Source organism: Microtus oregoni, unplaced genomic scaffold (genome assembly GCF_018167655.1).
Source record: "Microtus oregoni isolate MIOR12 unplaced genomic scaffold, Mior012 000021F_ref0000039, whole genome shotgun sequence".
Lineage (NCBI taxonomy): Eukaryota > Metazoa > Chordata > Mammalia > Rodentia > Cricetidae > Microtus > Microtus oregoni.
Window position 1 is genome coordinate 6977310 of NW_024543080.1, and position 21590 is coordinate 6998899.

Consider the following 21590-nt stretch of genomic DNA (forward strand, 5'->3'; position numbering starts at 1 on the left):
ATATGCATATCAATTCTTTAAGCTTCTCTGAAGACAGTGTGAAAAATAGTGTTTCTTCACACTCCTCAAGGACATCATATATCTACAGTTTATGGACTCCAACTATTCCTGAACAGAATTATACCATTCAGCTAATTTTGTCTATTATGTATGGGAAAATACTCCTGCCTTCACATTATACTTGGCTTTACTATTCTGAGCCCTCCTGTTGAAAAAGCCTATACCTCAGGCAATTGAATTCAGTTGCAGCAGAGAATCTTGCTAACTCAGGTCATGACAACCCCATCCCACACCTTTCATTCATCTGTGTATTTATCTGTGATGCAGTTCCTTTTTCCCATGCATTACATTGGTGTCAAAGTCTCTGGTCCACTGTTACCAAGAAAATTAACAAATCATGCCAGCAAGAACTTCCCCCTTCTTGATATCTAAACATATTCCTCTTAGTAATTCCTTGTGTGTTTGTTTTAGCATCTCCGTGACTCCATTTATAAATCCCCATGTGACTTTGCTTTGTGTAGAGACAAAGTCAATTTGTCCCCATTGACTCTGTTGACTCCACTGCACTTGTTTTGATGAAAGTCTTCCTTTTCAATTTAAACAAGCATCAGAAATTTTCTTTTTGGTTAGTCTCTGGGAAGAATGACCCCTAAATAAATAATATACCAAAATAATCCTTTTCATCTCACTGGGCAGGGGAACATTCATATTTTTATTATATTTTTGTAGTACCTGTAGTTATGCATCTTTGGGCATTTTTTTGGAAACAAGGCTCCATTAAAGTTTATTTAAAACCATGCTCTTTCTAAAATGTTTGCCTGCAAACTGTATTTAGAATTCTGTCGGGAATACTTGACCACATGGTCTGGACTCACTGTAGAACACATTCTACTGTCCTTTCTTTCATGTTTGAGAAACTCAATGCATTTTCCCCAGAATATAGTAAATGAACAGCTAACATGGACAGCAAGACCTCTCAGGGGGGTAGAGGTGCTTGCTGTCAAACCTGATCTCTCTCTCTCTCTCATAACCCCCAACACATACACCACCACCACCAAAAAAATAAGAGATATCTTAAGAAAACAACATAGCTGTAATTCTTCTTCAAATTGCTTTTATTGGACAGTTGACACACACTAGCTATAAACAGCTAGTCTATTTTCACACAGAGGATCAAGAGGCACACTGATAAACACATGCATTGAACAAGAACCATTATTAGTACATAAACATACTAGGATCTGGGCATGAAACTTTAGTACCAATTATATGGGTCTAGACATTAAAAGCCTTCAACAGTCACACATATTTCCCAATTTCAATTGTATTAGAAACACAGCATCTGTTGTTAGAAGCTAATTGCTTACTGGAAAAGAGAAGAAATGTCTGCACAAAGACTAGCTTTTAGCTATATCTCAGGGTTCAATTTTAGTAAATTGAAAACATAATTCTATCATATTTCTATTCCACGAATAAACATACGACAATTCTTCAATGGCATAGTCACTCACACAGCATCAGCACTGTGTTTGGTTGACACTTTGGGGAAGATCACTCTCATTTGACTATGTACGTTCATTTGTTTTGAGAATTTCTATTATCACTAGTGAAGAGAAATGAACAGTGTGATGATATGGGAGAGTCTTCTGTTTTGTGTTGATTTCATTGGTTAAATAAAGAAACTGCCTTGGCCCTTTAAATAGGACAGAAAATTAGGTAGGTGGAGTAAACAGAACAGGATGCTGGGAAAAAGGCAGTGAGGTCAGTCGCCATGATTCTCCTCTCTGAGACAGACACAGGTTAAGATCTTTCCTGGTAAGCTAGGTGCTACACAGATTATTAGAAATGGGTTAATCGAGATGTGAGAGTTAGCCCATAAGAGGCTAGAATTAATGGGCCAGGCAGTATTTAAAAGAATACAGTTTCTGTGCAGTTATTTCGGGGCATAAACTAGCCAGGAGTGCGGGAGCCGGGCGGGAATGCAGCCCGCAGCTCCTTCTATAGTGTGAAAACCTAACACACACAGTCTTATCCCAAACCAGTGAACTCAGTGATGTGGCACCTAACACATATGCCCATGTACTACACCAAGTCAACAGGTTTTAGTTTCCCAAGTAGCATGGCGACTTTTGCCTAAATAGTTTTGTTTCTTAACTAAAACGTCAATTTTTCCATAGGATTGTTTTGTGGGATGCTGGAAGATAGCTGAGATAAAGAGTTCATTTTCAACATTCTATCTTCCTCCTAACAGATAAGCTCTTCTTCAACAGACAACCTAGAATAATGAACTATATTAAAAAAAAATCACGGTTATAACAAATTACAATTTCCAGGGCACCCATTTGGCTGACAAAACAGTGTTTAAAAACATACTGTGTGTGATATTTAGAGTATGTCAAAAATATATTTATTTAATATGAATTATTCATTTGTTTTAACATTATGAACAAATATCCATAAAATAAAGCATTGTTACCAAACTTATCGTTGGAATTGTTTGGTTTCTTTTCTTAAAACTCAAAATCTAGTAGCAAGAAATTCAATAGGTTGTGTAAATAATTAGTTCCATGATGATTCCACTGATGAAAAAATAAATACAATGTAGAAATAAATAGCTTTGTAGTAAAATAGAAATAGTTCTGCCTGTTGTCGAATAAATAAGCAGCATTATCCATTTTGATACTAAATCTCCTGTGTGATCTAGTATGTGATGCTCTTAGCAGCCAGCAGCGTGTTCCTCAGAAGCATGGCGACAGTCATGGGTCCCACACCTCCTGGCACTGGAGTGATGAAGCTGGCTTTCTCCTTAACAGCTGAGGAGACAGAACATTTCTTCGGTTAGGTGCATCTAAGAATACCATCTTTTATGTCTATTTCCTTATTATCAACATGGTTCCATAAACCTCCAATCATTTATAAGCTGAAGTAGGCTATATTGAACACACACACATAAGCGTTTGTGCATGCACATACACACACACACACACACACACACACACACACTTTTTTGATATCTATGTTGGACACAAAAGGATATACTCAATTTCCACACTTCAGTTTTATATGAACAAAAGCAATAAGCTATGATCAATGTGATTGCCTGACATTCATGCTATAACTTGTAGAAAAAAGTAGGCTTACAGAATGGAAGTTGGGCTAACAATACTCACACAGCTATAGGTAGTCACGTGGAGCCCTAAAGTGGGAACACGTTCATCTGATTTAGCTTAGATGCCATGTGCCAGGAGCCACAGGGCAGCAAGGCAAAGTCTTAAGCATATTTCAAGGTTGTCCCAAGTCTGGACATCAGGGGCTGCTGGGCTTGCTCACAGTTATGGGAGAGAGAGAGAGAGAGAGAGAGAGAGAGAGAGAGAGAGAGAGAGAGAGTCTCTGAGCACTGCAGGTTAGCCATAGCATAGCTGGCTTTGAGAGGGTGAGTCAGCCAGCCTACAGGACGATGGGAGCTGATTTGGGGAGGAGACACGTAGAGGATCTCTTATCTAACAATTTCACTTAACTAACTCAAAAGGATATGAAATTGGTCATAAGCAGAAGATGGGATGCAGGGACTCATCCCTCTCCTCTTTGACAGAGGCACAACTAGGTTTGAAAAATTCTATATTTCCGAATTGCACCCCTTCCCAGTATAGATGTATTATGGAAAAGTCCCCAGTGGCTGAAGGGAGAGCAATGAATCCTAGGATGTTCTGAATAAAAAGAAACACACTGGAAGCAAATGCAACATACCCATTTTCCTACTTTTTTATTCAGAGCACTTACAGTACAAGTCCCATGTTACACTTCAAATCACAAAGCTGCTTAGCAAGCAGTATGGGCCATTTTCTTCCTCTGATGTCAGGTCCAATAAACCACTGGTATACCTGAGTCGCACAACCTTCCTTTTTCAAATTGTGGTCTTTTAATCACATGCTTAGGATTACATTCATGCTCAAAAAGTAAGAACTGCATTGAGGGATAGGACTGGGAATGGGCTGTTGCATTAAACACCTGTACGACATCTTAGCTCAGAATCTGCACTTCTTGCCTAGGTTGCTAGTGGAAACCATACGTGCGCGTCCTGTCCTGCCTGTCCTTCATGCGGATCTTCACCTGCCTTGGGTTGGGACTTCCTTGGATGTTAACAAGCCTTTATTAGCATTAGTGGATGTCTGCACATTACTCAGAGGGCAGAAGATTAAGCATTGCTTTGAACACAGTTGAACATCCAAGTACTATTTGCAATTATATTTTATGTATGAAACGAAGTGAATACACATGGAGGCAAGGTTTGTACACAGTGATGAGAGGGAAAAAATAGTAAATTTTTAAAAGCACATATTAGGTTTCTCTGACATTTTTTAATTTTCTTAAGAGAAGAAAGAAGTTTATATGTATGTTGTTGGATGGTGTTATTGTAGTTTATAGTCTATTTACATAAGGAAGAGGAACACCCTTTTCAGGTGAGGAAACCCTAGCAGATGACGTCAGTGGGTAAAGGAAAAGTGCTCATCTAGGAAGGACTGTCATCTATAGTCCCAGGACTCATGAGGCTGAGAAGGGAGAGTAACTTGCAGCCAGAAATTCACAGCAAGTCTGGACAATAAAATAAGACCTTGTTTCTTTAATAATAAATATTTTCTAATAACAATTTTGTATAACCGTCTCAAGGCTTTCATAAGTTATATGCTTGTGGAGTACCACAGATGGTTTGAGATGAGATTAGTCTTGAGAGAAGATAAAAATTCAGGTCATGTTTGTGAATTGTGAAATACATCTTCCTTGATCAAGTCTAGAAAAGAGTAAGTTAATGAGCACAGAGTCACTAGAACAACTCATAGAACGTTTTCATAAGAGCAGGCTAGCTTTGTACCTGCTTATAAAAAGAATGCTTCCAGTGTGTATGTGTGTGTGTGTTTGTGTGTGTGTCTGTATGCATGTTTATCTCTGTGTGTATGTCTGTGTATAGCTGTCTTTGTCCATCTGTGTGTCTCTGTCTCTGTGTGCATTTCTGTGTGTCTGTGTGTATCTCTGTGTATGTATCTGTGTGTGTCTGTGTCTGTGTGTATGTGTGTGTGTATCTCTCTGCATGTGTGTGTACATCTGTGTGTATGTCTGTGTGTGTGTCTAATGTGTGTTTTGGAAGCTTCCTTATGCTTCATTGCAGAGAACACAGAAATATTATAGAGCAATAACTCCATTCAGAGACAAACTTACTGTGGCTCTACAAGTGGGGTAGTGTGTGTGTGCATGTGTTCAAGAGAAATACTGTGTGTCTGTATCTCTGTGTGTGTCTGTGTGTATCTCTGTGTATGTATCTATGTGTCTGTGTGTGTATCTCTGTGTGTCTGTGTGTGTCTCTGTGTATGTATCTATGTGTCTGTGTGTATGTGTCTGTATCTCTGTGTGTGTCTGTGTGTATCTCTGTGTATGTATCTATGTGTCTGTGTGTGTATCTCTGTGTGTCTGTGTGTATCTCTGTGTATGTATCTATGTGTCTGTGTGTATGTGTCTGTATCTCTGTGTGTGTCTGTGTGTATCTCTGTGTATCTATTTGTCTGTGTGTGTATCTCTGTGTGTCTGTGTATGTATCTATGTGTCTGTATCTCTGTGTGTGTCTGTGTGTATCTCTGTGTATGTATCTATGTGTCTGTGTGTCTGTGTGTGTATCTCTGTGTGTCTGTGTATCTCTGTGTATGTATCTATGTGTCTGCGTGTATGTGTGTGTATCTCTGTGTATGTATCTATGTGTCTGTGTGTCTGTGTGTGTATCTCTGTGTTTCTGTGTATATCTCTGTGCATGTATCTATGTGTCTGCGTGTATGTGTGTGTATCTCTGTGTATGTATCTATGTGTCTGTGTGTCTGTGTGTGTATCTCTGTGTGTCTGTGTATATCTCTGTGTATGTATCTATGTGTCTGTGTGTATGTGTGTGCATCTCTGTGTGTCTGTGTATGTGTCTGTGTATATCTCTGCATGTGTGTGTACATCTGTGTGTATGTCTGTATAATTATACTGAAATAATTATAACAAAATGCCTGAGAATTAGGTATTAGATTGGTCAGTAAGTTCATAATCCACTAAAGAACACAGAGAAAAATCAAGAGTCAAATTCAATTTCATAAAATCATCATAGTTTTAGAGTTATTGAAACTGACAATTAAAGGAAATAAAATACCTGTTAGGTTCTATTATCTGTGTGCAACACACCCAGAAATAAATACCCGTTCAGTTCCATAACTGTGTGCAATGTGCCCTGGGGATAAGGCTTAGATAGAAGTGACAATAACAGCAAATTCTTGAAAAGAACTTTTTTAGGAAAAACAATAATTATAACAAAATTTTATTTGAATGACCTCTTTACAAAGCAGATGTTGTAAAGTAACTTCTACATATTTTCTTGAACTTATGGGCATGGTTATACTGGTCACTCTCTCTAACATGCCTGCTCCCTATTCCACGTGGTGAACATATTTGTTCTTCCTCCTCAGTCTGGTAGAGATGTCAATAGAGCTGGTTAGCTCCCTGGGTTGAGTTAACTGTTCACTTATTACTCCATGAAATTTACCGAATAGTGTTCAAGGTAAAGTCCTGAGAGCATTAGGATATCCTGTCTAAGCCACTATGGCTGCTCCTTCCCCTCCCTCTAGACTCTAGTGTAAACCCCTCGGTGTCCTAGACTGTACTGGAGAAAGACCTGTGCTTCCCAGGTGAACAAGGTGGTGGAAATTTAAGGCCTGATTGAGGTAGGGAGTCATTGTTTTGGAGAGTTATATCATATGGAAGCTTCAGGTTGCTAGGCAATCCCCAATGGGCAGGCAGTTTTGAAACCTCTACAGAGTCACAGTTGGTAATATTTCATTGGCTAAATCATGTCTCACTATCACTGTTAAACTCTAAATTGTGGGATAAGAATAGTGGCATAGTTACTTTGCAAAGGGGATGTGCCAGGACACAGGAAACATGTGACCATGTTTTATAGTCTACAGTAGCAATGGTTGATGTCCTGTCTACCATTTCAGCCATACCATCTGTGGCCAGATTTATTCTTTAAAACAGGTCTGATCAGTTCACACATAGACATTAGCGGAATTGTTACTAACCTTAGGATAAAGTCAAAAGTATTCATCATGGCAGCCAAGATGTATTGTCCTCTGGTCCTATTTTCATATCTGATTATTACTGTTCCTACACATATTACAAACCAGCCAAGACAGAGTCACAGAAAATTTCCCTTATGTAAGACATAGTTATTAACCCTTGGAACTCACAGTCTTATAGAGACACATATTTTAAAAATGCAATTACTCAAGCAGTAATTGAGCAAAGGCTGTGGTGTATGCTAAGGTAAAATGTTTAGGGTATTGTGAATGAGTCGGGAGGACCTTCCTAACCTGATCTAGGTGTGGCACAGGGAGCCAGGTTTTTCCAGGGAAGAAAGAGAGAGTTCAGGCAGCGCTCTTGTTAGGAGCAATCAAGATGGAAAAACAAAACAAAACAAATCTCTTGGGTGGAAAGAGGCTTGAATCTGGGAAAGTCGCAAGAAGATTAGTGTTGCTCATCTATCGGTAAAAGGAATCGACAGGAGAGGCTACGGAAGAGCAGGTGGTTTGGAGAGCACTGGCTTCCAAACCACCTAAGTATTTTAGAACCTAAAATCAACCACTCAAGTATTTCTGAAGGGAAGGATGGAGACAGGCTTGGCTTCATGCTCATTTCCATTATTCTCACTTGACGAGAACTGATTTTCGTATCAGCGTTAGAACATTAGGTATGGAGCAAAGGTTACATTTCATGCTCAAAAAGGAGGAGATGAGAGGGTGATGAAAGACAGAAGGTGTTCGGTCTCTGCATGTGCCTCAAAAACTGCAAAGGTGACATGTGGTCACAGGGTGTGGAAAGATGACTCACGAGGGACACGACCGGCAACGTAAGGAATGTTAAAATGCTCTTTAACAACTTAGTTAGAACAAAAGAAAAAGGATGTGACCATTAACCTTTGGGCAGTGCAGCCATGCTTCACGAGAGGGTGTCTCTGGCTTGGGTTTTCTAGGCCATTACTTCCTCTGGGAACTTTATGGTCCTGGTTCCCAGGACTGGCACCTAAGAACTGAAATTATCGTTGAAAATCCATCATCTGGAAGATGTTCCAGGTCCTTGGCAGGTAGTGAATCTTACTTCAGTGCCACTGTGTGTTCCTCCATGGTCCTTCTGGTCCTTCAGTAAGAGAATGGATGTATCGAAGCAGAACTGACTCTGCTGCTGTTTTATGAAGCTAAGTCCTGGAAAGAAAGAATGTATCTGTACTCTAAAAACCTGTGTTTGGGTGGAGCAACAGAAAATGTTGCCGCCAGTTTCTCTTGTGTTGTTTTCCTTTCTAGCTTGTTTGTTATTTTAAAGAAGCACTCTGTGGTCAACTTTAGATTTCTAACAGTGCAACTGCAAACTTTTAGAAGGTTGACTTAACTTTCAAAGCAGCAACTCAAAAGCCTCGCTTCCCTTTTGTGAAGTTCAGCTTCCTAGTATGCATACGTAATTGTCTAAATTACATGCTTGGAAAAGTTTCCCATGCTTCTAAATGCAAACTACTTAGGCCTGGCCTCTCAGACATACCCACTCTAATGAAGGGGAGACAAGCTTCAGGAAAACGAAGGGCAGGAGTAACAACCAGAAAAACCTGAATGGCATAGGGCTGGAGAAACGGGATGACTCAGGAGGTAACACAAAACCACTCCACTTTCTCATTCAGCTGTTATAAAATGATGCTGAAATGCGTGTTGAGCCAGAGAGGAAAGGGAGGGCTCTTTAGCACATGGCCCACCCCTGACCTTTTGTATGGCAACAGGATCAGGTATAATGGAGGTAATGTACTAAGCTTATCTGCGTGGCTAATTCTTTTTTTAAAATTGTACTTATCAATTGATTGATTAACTTACTGTGTGTGTGTGTGTGTGTGTGTGTGTGTGCGCGCGCGCGCACGCGTGAACTTACTTGTGATTGCATGTGTGGGTAAGTGAGCCAAAGGAAAACTTGCAGGAGTCCATTCTCCTCTCACCGTGAGGGTTCCAGGGATCAGGCTTAAGAGGTTACAGGCATGGCAGCAAGCGCATTTACCTGATGAGTCATCCTGCCTGCCCGTTTCCCTGATTCTTAAGGTTCCCATAGTTTTCTGTATAGACTTCAAGAAACAGTCATTGTCAGGTTATCCTGAGAGAAGGAGCGGCACAGAGGGCTCTTTGCCTAGAACGGGGCAGAGGAGTAGGAAAATCTGGCCTGTGCTTCCATCCAGACTGGCTTCACTAGGTTAGTGAACTGGACATACATGGACTTGCTTCACTGATTTACTGTTCAATGTATATTTGTGAGACAGCTACTCATTAATCTTCTCTCTCTCTCTCTCTCTCTCTCCCTCTCCTCCCTTTCTCTTCCCTTTCCTCTTTATATTAAATCAAATCTTTATGTATCTGGATAGCCATTTCATAGATGTGAGTGTCCAAAACAATGCCAGTCATACTTCATAGAAAACACTAAATGGAGCCATATATCAACCCAGTTGCTTGGATAAATCAAAAGCTATTGTCTGTGAAGTTGCTTGTCACCAGCAAGGCCTCTTCCTGGGCCATGGATGCTATCAACTGACATCACATTTTTCTTCTGGTTTGCCAGAGTTTAAACACCTCTATGATGTTTCTGTTGACAGCTTGGGACTTGACCATTACTATTCTTTCTTTCACGGTGTCCTTGGGACACTCTGTGACATGATTTTCTTGTGCCATCTTCCATAGTCCTCTCTCTCCCCTCCTCTAAACCCCTTTTCCTCCAGGAACTGAACACTGCCATCAGTAGTGAACTGAGAAACCATGCAGAGTGTTGAAGAGTCTTCCATATCTCTTGATGGGTCCTTGCTCTCAGTAGCTTACCACAATTGACCTAAACTAGGTGTTACATGCCTTCTTCGTAGGTAATTGTGTCTCAGGATGCTGAGAAAGAACTAACAATCTCATTGTCATTTAAGAAAACCTTACAAAGACAGAAACCCCCATTGTTCCTGGGATGTGTTTTTTTTCTATTTCTTTTTTTTTTTTTTTTTTTTTTTTTTTGGTTTTTCGAGACAGGGTTTCTCTGTGGCTTTGGAGCCTGTCCTGGAACTAGCTCTGTAGACCAGGCTGGTCTCGAACTCACAGAGATCCGCCTGCCTCTGCCTCCCGAGTGCTGGGATTAAAGGCGTGCGCCACCATCGCCCGGCTGGGATGTGTTTTTGTACTCTTTCCTAGAAAAAGAAGGCCGTTTTGCGTCAAAGACACCCTACTAACTAGAATGTGTTTAGAGATTCACTTCATTTCAGAGACCCACCTTCATAATGACCACTGTGAGCATCAGTGGAGACAGCCAGCACATAGAAGACACAGCTCTCATGGGGACCTCCATGGTTCTACATGTTCTTCGAGATGACCTCTGTGACCCTATAAACACAGTCTGTCCAGAGAGCTGCTTTTGCAACCTCTACCAACTTTTCACCTTACCGAGACAGATAATCTTTGGGTTAAAGCATCAGGTCTTCCCTCAGAGTAAAGTTGGGGGTGATCTTATAATCATGTACTCTAAAACTCTGGTATTTTACATCAGACTGACCCATCATATCAGCAGCTTAAATGAATGACACTGACAGCTGAGTTGGAAACAGGACGTAGTTCAAGAGCAATCCACTTCCTTAGGAACCGGAAACCTTCTCTCACCTCCCCATGTGGTGGAAGGCTCTCTTAGGACTGAGAGGCACCAGGAGAATCAATTTGAAGTAAATTTTGGCATAATCAAAAAGTATAAATTTCAGAGACTTCTTGCTTGCATGGCTACATGCCCCATATTCGCACCGTGAGTAGCATGGCACACACTCAAACACTACGTGCTGAGGAATTCAGTGAATGGACTAATCTTTGGGCACACCATGCGTGTAAAAGTCCTGTGGGACCCCCTTGTCCTGGGCTCTATCTTTATTAGACAGTTCAAAAGTCCTGCCACCTGCTCTTGAACCTGCAGCAAACGGGGCTCTGTCAGCTCCTCCACCAAGGCTGCCTGCCTAGTCCATCTATATCCTAAACATAAAAGTTTCAAAACTAAGACTCAGTTACTTATCAGCTCTCAATTGATTAATAAAATACCAATAGAGACTCCTAACAGGCTCACGGGCTCTTCCACAGTGCTGTAAGTAAGTAATCAAATAGGCATACAAACAAACAAAAGCCCCTGATCTTAAAACACACTCATGGGTTTCTTCCTCTAACAGGTAAAAGCCTAGGAAGAACTTCATGAACTGTACTAACCTTCTAGAACAAGCTGTAAAAAGATAGATAATAATGAGACAGTCATTCATTGACCTAGGAAAATACAAATTCTGACTAGGCCTGTAAGTGTTTTGAATGTAGAAATCAGGCCTTGCCTTTTTCTAAAGTTAATGGGATTCCTCCTGAGGTAGGCAAACCCACAAACAGGTACCAGCAAGAAAACAAATTCAGAAGTGCCATGCTGTTACTGACATTAAAATCAATTTTTGCTATTCCTTTATGCTCTAATAATTTAAAAAAAACTTGCCTTTTTGATGACAACTCTTAATAATAAGAAGAAAAAATAAATAAAAATATTGAATGATATGAAGATCAATTATTTTAACAATGAAAGATGTGTGTGTGTGTGTGTGTGTGTGTTAAAGTACTTGGGTATTTTCAGATGAAGAAAACAGGATAAAGGTTTATATAATGATTGGATGTTTCCAGATTTACAAAGAGAGGGGAAACACCAGGTGATGGTTATAAGCACCTTTAGTTTCAACAGTCTGGAGGCAGAGGGAGGGAGATCTCTGAGTTCAAGGACAGCCTGATCTACAGGTCTACAGAGTGAGTTCCAGGACAACCAAGGCTACTTACAAAAACCCTGACTCAGAAAGAAAGAAAGAAAGAAAGAAAGAAAGAAAGAAAGAAAGAGAGAGATATAAAGTTATAGAGAAGGTTAAGATAGCTAGATGCTTCCAAAATGAAAAATAAAATTAAAAGATTTATATAGTTTGAAGTATCTGCGTAAGATCTCTAATGGATCTATAAACCAGGCCTTAAAGATGATACACACACGAGGTTAAAACTTCAAAATCTAACACAGTGACACATAACAGTTCTGTGTGTGGGCCACTAAAGTCTTAGGATAGCAAGTAAAGCTATCAGAGACATAGGCTCACAGCACCAAGTCTCCGTTGTCATTTAAAATTGGCTCACATTTATCCTGATGAGTTTTCAGGCTTTATTTTTGCTACGGTCCCAGCACATGTGTCTTCGAGAGCTTTGTACGGCACTCATTAACAATGCCTGGGTAATGAAGATTTCACAGAGATTAAGTCAGACAATGGTCCTGCTTATGGAGCTAAACTTTTATCTGTTTCTGTCAACTTTGGAAATTTCATGCCTCTTGTGGCATTTCCTATAATCTCCAAATACAAGTAATAAGTGAATGAGTTCATTTGTTATGAAAAGAATCAAATACATAAACAGCAAATGGGGAATAAGGGGTTGACTGCTTAATAGCAACTTGGCAAAGCAATATGTAGACATTATTTAGACATTTTAAATTATTTTTTGAATTTTCTCCCCTGACATCTATTAAAAACTCACCGAAGGAAAAAAATTAGTTTTATCCAAATTCAAGACTTTATGTAAACTTTCTTATAGACCTGTTCCCTTCATAACTTGGAACTGGGTTCCACATCTGTGTTGAGAGTTAAATAGATTCAAATAGAATGTATTTGAAATCAATTTTGACATATCCAAAAGGTATAAATTTCAGAGGCTTATTAATTGTTTGCATGGCTATATGCACCATACTTGTAACACAAGTAGCCTGCCTCAATCCAACAATACAGGCTGAATAATTCCGTGAGTGGACAAATCCTTGGACACACCATGAAGGTGCAATTTCTGTGGGGCCTCCTTGTCTGGGGCCCTATCTTCATCAGACCGTTCAAAAGTCCTGCCACTTGCTGCTACAGCAGCAAACAGGGCTCTGTCAGCTCCTTCACTGAGGCTGCCTGCCTAGTCCCTCCATATCCTAGACATAAAAGCTTCAAAGCTAGGAGTCAATTACCTACCAGCTCTCAACTGACTAATAAAAAACCAATAGAGCCTCCTAACAAGCTCACAGGCTCTGCCACAGGGCTTTCTCCTACAGACCTCTTCTGGATCCACCAGGCAAAGCTACCTATACCGTTAATTGCCACCAGAAGACAACTACCTGGTAACCAAAAAGAGAATTTCAACCTCAATTCCTGAATTTCAACCACGCATAAACCTCATGCAATTTCTTATTCTTACTGCATGGATCAAACCTGTGTATTGCACTGACACCCTGTGCCATACTTTGCGGACTTCTTGTCAAATTACTCCATGTAGTAACAATACCTTCAACTCGACTTTTATGATATTAAAACCCTCCTTTATATACATTCCTATAAAAATAAAAGAAAACGGTCATTAGTATTGCAGGAGGGGCCACTTGTTTGTCTCAGCCACCTGGCTAGCTTAGTCCCGAAATAACCACACAGAAATTGTATTAATTAAATCCCTTCTTGGCCCATTAGCTCTACCTTCTTGTTGGCTAACTCTTAAATCTTAATTTAGTCCATCTCCATTAATCTGTGTATCTCCACGTGGCTGTAGTTTACCAGCAAGATTCTAACCGGTGCCCATCTCAGGCTTGTCTTCCCAGCCTTCCCATTAGTTTTCCCCGCCTAGCTCTGTTCCCCTATAACTCTGCTACAGGCTCAAAGAAGTTCCTTTATTAACCAATGAAAGTAACACATAGACAGAATAACCTCCTACACCACTTTAGAAAAATATAGATGCTATTTTGAGAAAATTATTGATGCTAATAAACACCAGAAGTTTTATAGGGTTAATAATTGCTGGCATCTTCACACTTATTAGAATCATAGCTGCTCCTATGGTGGGAGTGTTGGCTCTCCAGCAGGAAATACAAACAGCTGAGTTTACCCATTAGTTAGCTAAAAATGTTTCAAGGATCAAAAGAATCCAATAAAAACACAGACATAGATTTTTTTTTCTAGAAAGGCTGGATACCCTTAATGATAACATTGATTAGATTGGGCATTAAAGGCAAGCTATTAAAATTGATTAACATTGTAACCAACTTGTATTTATATCTCTGCTTTACCTTAAGGTGTAATATAAATATCTATGGAAACTGGTTAAGAATCATCTTGATGGAATATGGTCTCAACTCAACTGTACTATTGACCTTGGATAGTCACATTAAGAAACATATTAATCATAATATTCTAATTCTAACTTACTTATTAATACTCACTGGCCAACAGTCTGCAGATGAATTGTGAAGTACGTTATGTTTAATATTTTACATAATCAGGCTACCAAAATCCTGATAAATTTAATATTAGTTGCTATTCTTTTGTTGCTTCTAATAGGCTGGCTCTACATTCAAACAATCCAGAGACGACTGACAGCCCAAGAAAAAGCTGATTATGTCACAATGGTGCTATAAAATAAGAAGTGGAGAAGTGTTGGGGTACAGATAGTCCACAATTTCTTACTCAAACACAAATTTTGGCCCAGATGTGGTAGTGAGATTTCAGAAAACTCCTGGCATGAGATAAAGCCTAGGAGGAAAGTCTCTAGGGCAAAACAAGGCCACAAGCACAAAATAGTACAGAAAAACTCAGATAAGGGGTCAAAGGCAGCTTGTCAGGCTCTGCCTACAATGCTATCACTAGTAGCTACCTAAACAACATATAAACAGCAAAGGGAAAAATAAACACAGTTCTTGAAGTGAACCTAGAGTCTTGAGTCTTTCTACCTCTATCCTTCTTCTCAGGTCTACGCATCAGAGGCCCAAGAGTGCATTGTTTGAGGCTTAAGAGCATGAACAAGAAAGCTAAAACTTAGTGTGGGGTAGAAATACAGAATATACAGGACAAGAAGCTCACACTAGGAAGGAATGGTTTAGTTGAGACCAACAAAATAAAAATGCATGATAGTATAAAAAAATTGACAGCTAAGCATGCTACGGAAGCCTGAAGAAGACAGAAATAGTCATGAATGCATTCAGTTTGGTTTCTTTGACAGTTGGATAAAGAACAGACGAAACCAAAGAAACACAGAAGGACATAAAGTCAGTGAAGAATGGGATGGTAACTGAGGGCAGAGTTACAGACTTCAGGATCGTTGGCACAGTGGGTAGGAAAGTGAGTCGTGCACACACGTACACTGCTTGCTGCCAGCAGGGTGTCAGCAATTCACATGTGTTCCTTAGCGCAGGTAAGGTAATTATTCCATTAAACTCTGTGATCACTTTCTAAGATCAATGATAAAAATCAAGTCTCAGAGAGGTGAAGTGATTTACCTGAGATTGTAATTGTTTTAAACAAGAGAGCCAGGATCCAAACCCAAGTCAGCCTGACTCCAGAGTGCAGTCATTTATGAAAAGTTAATGACATAAAAGAATATGCTGTGAAAACTCTGAGGTTTCAGGTCTAGAATATTCTAAAAGGGGAGAAAACGGATGAAGGCTTTGGTCCTGCCTCCAGTAGTTTTCTTAGAGGGACGCTGCCCTGTGTTCTCTTAGATTTAAATTTTGAAGGACAGATTTCACCAGATGGGGTTCTAGTTCTAAGAGTTATCCCCTTTTGGGGAGCCATTTCCTGTTCAGTGGATATTCCTTTAAAATCTTCAAATGTAGACTCCAGCATCTGGGGCAAATTTATGAGTTTTTACATCATACTTCCATTCTTGAATAAACTGTTTTATATCATAGTTCCATTCTTAAAAAAATCTGTATTGGGTATAGCATTGACTATTAATCCTCTAATTTTTCATCTTTGCTGCCTCTATGGTTGCTTCCACTTGGATAAATCCCCCTTTTTCACTTACCTACTCTCCACAGAGCTGAACATCCTGGGTCAGCCCCCTTCTTACACTCCACACACAGCTATACACCCTGGGTCAGCCCCTCCTTCCCTGCTAACACTCCACAACAGCTACACATCAAATACTCTGATCTGGCAAAAATTGTCTCACAAGAATTATGGAGCTGGAATCTACACTCACGCTCATCCCAAGATCCTTGAAGTCATAAATTATTGTTTTTTCACACCTAATCATGTGACCAATCATCTCAGTTCTCCCTTTATATCTACCATCTAAGTACCTCATAATACTTAAGCCCATTACTTCCCTTGTCCACACCCCATCATTTCTTACTTGGGTAATTATGATAGCCTCCTAACAGGCATGTCTTACCAGGGGTCTTAGTTTCCACAGTCCTGACAACAATCCTGTCGAAAACAAGTCAAAAAGAGTAAGATACAGATTCCATTCTATGGTCTTCAAGGCTTAATTTGAAATAACAGCCCCACAGGCAACTCTTTTGAGGTTTCCCATAACATCGCTCCCTTTATCTACTGTGTCCAGTTACAGAGTGGGACCAGATGGCTCACACATCTATAAATCCAGTTCTATGGAAGGCAAGGCAAAGGAGTCATGAGTTCAAGGCCAACATTGGGAAAATAGCACGTTCAAAGCCAGCCTGAACACAGAAAGACTCTGTCTCAAAGATTACAAAACAAAAACAAAACAAACATGATCTCAAGATCTTCACAATGACCACCCTAGTTGCCTGGAACGATCCTTATGTCCACATGGTGTTTACCCCATTTTTCAGGTTAGCAGTGAGCTTGTTCTGTACCTCTTCAAAGCAACTCTATCCATCCATTTCCAGTCACTTACTTTGTTTTGTTTTAAAGATTGGTTTTTATTTCATGTTGTTAATGCATAAGCCAAAGCTCTTATCCTAAAGGAAACAGAGATGGTTTGTTCTGGAGTCATTGTGAGTGACCATGACCTGGAAATACAGATTTAGATAACCTCAAATTCTACGCTCCAATGTGGAAGCAGTTTCATGGAGTGTTATAGTTTCACATAAATAGAAAGTCATGAAGCAAGGCAAGCTTAAAATACATCAGTGGGTCCATCAGAGAGACAGGTAAAGCAAGGCAGGGAAGCTTTCCTATAGGCCCAATCTTTTGGGTTGGTGGAGGCTAGTGAGCTAAGTTAATAGAACCTAAAAGGCTTTTACCTATTAGTCACGATATGTTAGTTCCAACACAGAAGTGGGCAAGGAATGGCTGTTCCAGAGGGCTGGAAGTAGCTTAAGATGAGGTAATTAACCCCTGGACTTGCAACATTCCAATTTCTCCTCAGTACTGAAATTCGAATCAGTCCATCGGTCTCTCTAAACACAGTTTCTTTTTATGAGTTTGTGTTGACAACATATATGGGTGTTTGCCTTTGAGTTATATGCACACACCATGTGTACAGTACCCTCAGAGACCAGAAAAAGGTGTTGGATTCCCTAAAGCTGGAACTGCAGATGGCTGTAAGCTGCCAGGGAGATGCTGGGAATCAGATCCACTGGAAGAGCAGCAGTGCTCTTAACTGCTGAGACATCTCTCCAAGCTGGCGTATTTTGTAGCACTAATTGCTATTTCATATACTATAAAGATGCATTTGTTTGATTATTACCCTGGATAAAATTTTGTCTTTTTCGGTCACAAATATCTCCCATGAGATGGATTTACAGCAAATGCTCAAAAAATATTTGAAAACTGAATGTATCTAACCCGAAGGCTGCCAAGTAAGAGTTGGATATTCATGCTCTTAGTTATAAGGTAGATTTCAAACAGGGCAAATTCTGGATTCCACATCCTTTCTGCATATACCTATGTGCACGTGCACAGGACAAGGTGGAAATGGCCAGGGCAAGTTCCAGGTTTGTGTTCTCAGGAGAGAAGGGGCTTGGCCACGTGCTCTCCTTACAAAGGAAAAGCACATGAAGGAGGCAAAGACATTACATATTCACAGATGTCATGTGCAAAACTATGCTCTCCCCATCTGTATGCTCGGATACAGATGCTATACAGATATATAGCAGATATACAGATATAACATCCCAGCACCTGAGAGTGTGACTGTCTCTTGAGACAAGGTCTTTGAAGAGCATATATGCTATATGAGATCATTATAGTAAAGCCTAATATAATAGGGCTGATGTCATATGCTAATGAAGAAAAGATGAGCACATGCAAAGAAGAAAGGATAGATTAGGAACCCGCAGGACACCTCCATCTGGACAGTAGGCTTCCAGAAGTGTGTGGAACCCCTGACTGCTGTGTCAGGGAACTTATCTGTTGCAGCTTGCTTTGGCAGCTCTGGTGAAGTGCTGCAGACACTCCATGATGCACAAATCCAGGATGGACAAAGACAGCATCTGTGGGTGAAGAACTGCTTAATGTCCTTGGCCGCCTGCTTAACTGCAGACTTCAGTTGGAGAGGTAATGCATTACAACATCCCTTTGTTATAAGAGTTCATCCTCGTACTCCAGCATAATCCTTACGGGAAATAAAGGGAGCCACCAAATTGTTGGAGAGGGCAAAGCAAACCATTACATGTTCTTTGAATGCATCTATGCACTCGAGCCTTCATATGGAAAAGACTGCTCACAGTTTATGTGTGTATGTCATATTCCCCAAATTATGATATAAGCAGACAGAAAACATCTGGAAGGAGCCATGTGTGGATATAACTAAGATACACTACACATATAAACAAAAGTTTCAAAGAACAAATCAAAACTAAATTTTAAAAATACTAATGGTGTTTGAGGGGTAGACTTTCACTAAAATGTGGCTTCTTGACTCTGCACACTTACGTTTATTTCACTGCAGATTTTACAGCTATCGCTATCATTTCTACTTACCATCCTGTAAACCGGAGACAACACGTGAAGAAAACCCGGTTTCAGACAGTGAACCCACCTCTTTTGTTTATGAAGAAAACACCATTCCTGCCCCATCTATCCCACTCCTCCTTCCCAGTCCTTCCCTGCATTGTTTCATGTAAGTAATCCTTTAGGGAGGCAAGGTCGGGATTAGCAGAGAGGGAGGAGGGAGGAGCAGGCATTAAGGAACAAACTGTAGTAAATAGGGGCGGCGGGGCTGCGTCCCCAACACCCCAGCCGCCTGCTCGGCTAGCTCATGCCCCAAAATAACAACACACAAACTGTATTCATTTAATCACTGCTTGGCCCATTCTCTTCTAGGCTAATTCTCACATATTAATTTAGCCCATTTCTAATCATCTGTGTGTAGCACCCCAAGGTGCGCTTACCGGGGAGATTCTAGCCTAGTCCATCCTGGGTCAGAGCTTCATCCCGGGAGCGGGGCATGGCGTCTCTCTCAGGCGTCTGCTCCCGAGAGCAGAGAGGTCAAGACTCTGACCTCACTTCCTCTTCCTCCCAGCGTTCTGATCTGTTTACTCCACCTACCTATGTCCTAACCAATAAAATGGGCCAAGGCAGTTCCTTTATTAGCCAATGACCTTCCTCCATCAACAAACCTTCCTGTTCTTCCCATCCCATCACAACCCCTGCGGAATAATGCATCATAAAACTGCAGCAAAGTCATTAACGCTTCATACGTTTGCAGAAACATCTGTGTGTTGGACATGAGGCGTAGATGAGGCCTGAAAGGGAACCAACAGGAACAGAGCTAACCGAATTGCAGCATGGGAAGTCATTAATTACATGTGCAGCTGACCAAATCCATTTGGTGAATTGCGGCCCTAAATGCAGTGTAATTATGAGTGTCTGGGACTAGAGGCTGCATTCCAGCTTGTAACTCAGAAGGAGCTCCTTACCACCCAGACACTGTAATCTCTTGTTTGTATCTTTGGGATATACCCTGCTTTGTCATAAATGTCTGATGGAGACCTTAAAGCTTCAACAGAAAACAGCTGAAAGAAGGTGAAGGAGAAAGTCATTATGACCCATCATAAAATAGCAATCTACAAAGCAAATCTAGGATTCTCAAATGTGTTATTCATTGCATGACTGTTGCTAATGAAAAATTTCCTAGACATTAGAAACAGCTTTGTTATATAGATGCTCTTAAATACTGTCTTGGGGGGATTAGAGAAATGGCTCAGCATTTAAGATTGTGTATTGTTCTTGTAGAAGACCCTTGTACAGTTCTCAGTACCCATATTGGGTACCTCACAATCACTCATATCTCCAGCTCCAGGGGATCCAACTTCTCTGGCCTTCTCAGGCACCTATGCTTATATGTACATACCCACACAAGGCACACACATATAATTAAAGAATATTAAAAAATTTTAAATACTACCTTAGGTTAGAGGAATGAGGTATGCTCAAATAGCTGAAGGAGGATGATAAATATTGATCAGAGGCTAGAAGCATCCATGAACATTCCTGAGTCCTATACCTGAGGATCTGTGCAAAGTAAAACATTGGTTCAATGTGATGCTAATTTTATGGCTCTACTTATTCTTTTTGTTTGTTTTTGAGACAGGATTTCTCTATGTAACAGCCCTAGCTATCCTTGAACTTGCTCTGTAGACCAGTTTGACCTTGAACTTGATCTACCTGCCTCTGCCTCCCAAGTGCTTGAATCAAACATATGTGCCACCACATTCAGCTGACTCTATTTATTCTTAAGGGGATTCGAGAAAGCACGGCATTGCAGGAAAGGCCTATTAAGGCCCTATGGTTTCTCCACAGAGCTTCTAAGCATCAACATCTCCAACACCAGGAAGCCTACATGGACAATGCTGAGGTGGGAAAGGCTGGACACTGGAACCAAGCAAACTCAGCAATGATGAGAGGTGGAATCAGAACTGCACAGCTTCAAACCTCATGACATTTCATTGTGTGTTCAGATGAGGTTCTGCAGCAGCAATGGCAGGCTGCAGCAGCAGAGGTTCTGCAGTAGTGGCATATTGTGGTTGTTGGAGGGAGATTGCTTGTTTGTCTCAGCTGCCCAGAACCAAAATAATCACACAGATTATTATTTAAATATTATTTAAATATTACTTGGCCTATTAGCTCTAGCTTCTTATTGGCTAACTCTTACATCTTAATTTAAACCATCTCCGTTAATCTGTGCATCACCACGAGGTCATAACCTACCAGCAAAGTTTTAATGCATCTGTCTCTGGTGGCAGGTCCATGGCTTCTCTAAACTCTGACTTCCTTCTCCCAGCATTCAGTTTAGTTTTCCCCACCTACCTCTAGTACCTGCACAGGCCCAAGACAGTGTCTTTATTAACCAATGGTATTCACAGCCTACAGAGGGGAATCCCACATCATGTGATTGTTGAAGCAGTCTGAAAAATTGGCACAGGGAGTTATATTTGGCCAGTAGCCTTTGACAAATTTATGTTGTCAAAGTACAGAAAAGTATCCTATAATTTATAATTATATGAAGAATTGAAAATAATAGTAAAGCTAAGATTTATTAAAATCCATTTAAAACAGAAACATTGAAAATTGAAGTTTTAGATCAGTGCCCCATTTTATAATTGGGTTGATTAGCCTTTTACGGTCTAGTTTCTTGAGTTCTTTATATATTTTGGAGATCAAACCTTTGTCAGTTGCAGGGTTGGTGAAGATCTTCTCCCAGTCAGTGGGTTGTCTTTTTGTCTTAGTGACAGTGTCCTTTGCT

General features: G+C 40.4%; 1 protein-coding gene across 2 annotated transcripts in view; it reads right to left on the minus strand.

Annotated features, from left to right (window-relative positions):
- Positions 1–1873: 1873 nt before the first annotated feature.
- Positions 1874–21590, minus strand: part of Mthfd2l (methylenetetrahydrofolate dehydrogenase (NADP+ dependent) 2 like) — a 95390-nt gene continuing 75673 nt past the window's right edge. For both annotated transcript variants that reach the window (XM_041671405.1, XM_041671406.1), the window contains one exon: positions 1874–2813. In XM_041671405.1, the coding sequence (XP_041527339.1) occupies positions 2701–2813 (113 nt within the window). In that variant the 3' untranslated portion in view covers positions 1874–2700. The remainder of the gene's footprint in view (positions 2814–21590) is intronic.